Source organism: Chelonia mydas, chromosome 1 (assembly GCF_015237465.2).
Source record: "Chelonia mydas isolate rCheMyd1 chromosome 1, rCheMyd1.pri.v2, whole genome shotgun sequence".
NCBI lineage: Eukaryota > Metazoa > Chordata > Testudines > Cheloniidae > Chelonia > Chelonia mydas.
In genome coordinates this window covers 6,444,993-6,446,251 of record NC_057849.1, presented here as the reverse complement: position 1 = coordinate 6,446,251, position 1,259 = coordinate 6,444,993, and the positions used below count along the sequence as shown (strand labels likewise).

Sequence of the window (1,259 nt, the reverse complement as noted above, 5' to 3'; positions counted from 1 at the left end):
GTCTAACTAGTAGGTGTCAGGGGGAAACTCCTTGGGAGCAGGTTATCTCATCACAGCATAATTCAGGGCTTCTTCTACATTCCTCTGAAGCATCTGGACATGGCCACTGGTTACTGGGGGAGATGGACTACAAGTCTGATCCAGTCTGATTAATCTGATCCATGTAAATCCAACAGTATGTTTTTGCTTATCGACCTTGAGCTCTGGGAGTCTGTAAACGTGCACTGAGAGCAGAATGATTTCTTGCTAAATATCATCTAATCTCCTCGTATTTTTCTTTTAGGAAGGACATTTCAGAACTCCTCGCACCTGCCCAGTACAATATGTCTGCTGTCAATGACACCAAATTAAAATCTGTAATATTCCTTCTCTCCGGGCTACCCGGTCATAGAGACGCACATCTCTGGACTTCTGTCCCCTTCTGCTTCATGTATGTTATTTCAATAGTAGGAAATTCAGTCATTCTGTTTATTGTAAAAAGAGATCGAAGCCTCCATGAGCCCATGTACATTTTCCTTTCCATGTTGGCCATCATAGACCTTGGCATATCGATAACCACCATACCGACGATACTGGGCATATACTTGTTTAACTCTAGGGAGATCAGCCTCGATGCCTGTTTAGCTCAGCTCTTCTTCATCCACTTGCTTCAGTGCACTGAATCCTCCCTGCTCTTGTTGATGGCCTTTGACCGCTTCATCGCGATCCGTAACCCGCTGAGATATGCTTCCATCTTAACCCTGCCAAGAATAGCCAACATGGGACTGGTGGCTGTGCTAAGGGCAATGATCATAATACTTCCACTTCCCTTTCTCCTGAAACGGTTCAGATACTGTCAAGCCAATGTTCTCTTCAATTCCTACTGCATGCATCGGGAGGTCATGACAATGGCTTGTTCGGATATCACAGTCAATATCATCTATGGATTGTTTACTAAACTCTTAACAATGGGGTTGGACTCGCTGCTCATTTTCCTCTCCTATGTGATGATCCTCAAAACAGTGCTGAGCATCACGTCCCACAAGGAGTGCCTGAGAGCCCTGAACACCTGTGTCTCCCACCTCTGCGCCCTCCTTCTCTTCTACACACCAGAGATCAGCTTGACTGTGATACACAGCTTTGGGAAGGGCTCTTCTCCCTTACTTCAGATTCTCCTGGGCTACATCGCCCTGCTTCTCCCACCACTGATGAACCCAATTGTGTACAGCATGAAAATCAAACACCTTCGTGTGAGGATAATCAGGCTGTTCATCAAGTGA

At 45.8% G+C, this 1,259-nt stretch overlaps 1 protein-coding gene across 1 annotated transcript; it reads left to right on the top strand.

The window, feature by feature from the left end:
• Nucleotides 1–323: 323 nt before the first annotated feature.
• Nucleotides 324–1,259, top strand: LOC102934482 (olfactory receptor 51G2). Its single transcript, XM_007061589.2, has one exon. The coding sequence runs from the start codon at nt 324–326 to the stop codon at nt 1,257–1,259; it is 936 nt and encodes a 311-aa protein (XP_007061651.2).

Excerpts from the sequence above, each read along its gene's own strand:
- LOC102934482 (XM_007061589.2), top strand. The coding sequence starts at position 324 with ATGTCTGCTGTCAATGACACCAAATTAAAATCTGTAATATTCCTTCTC.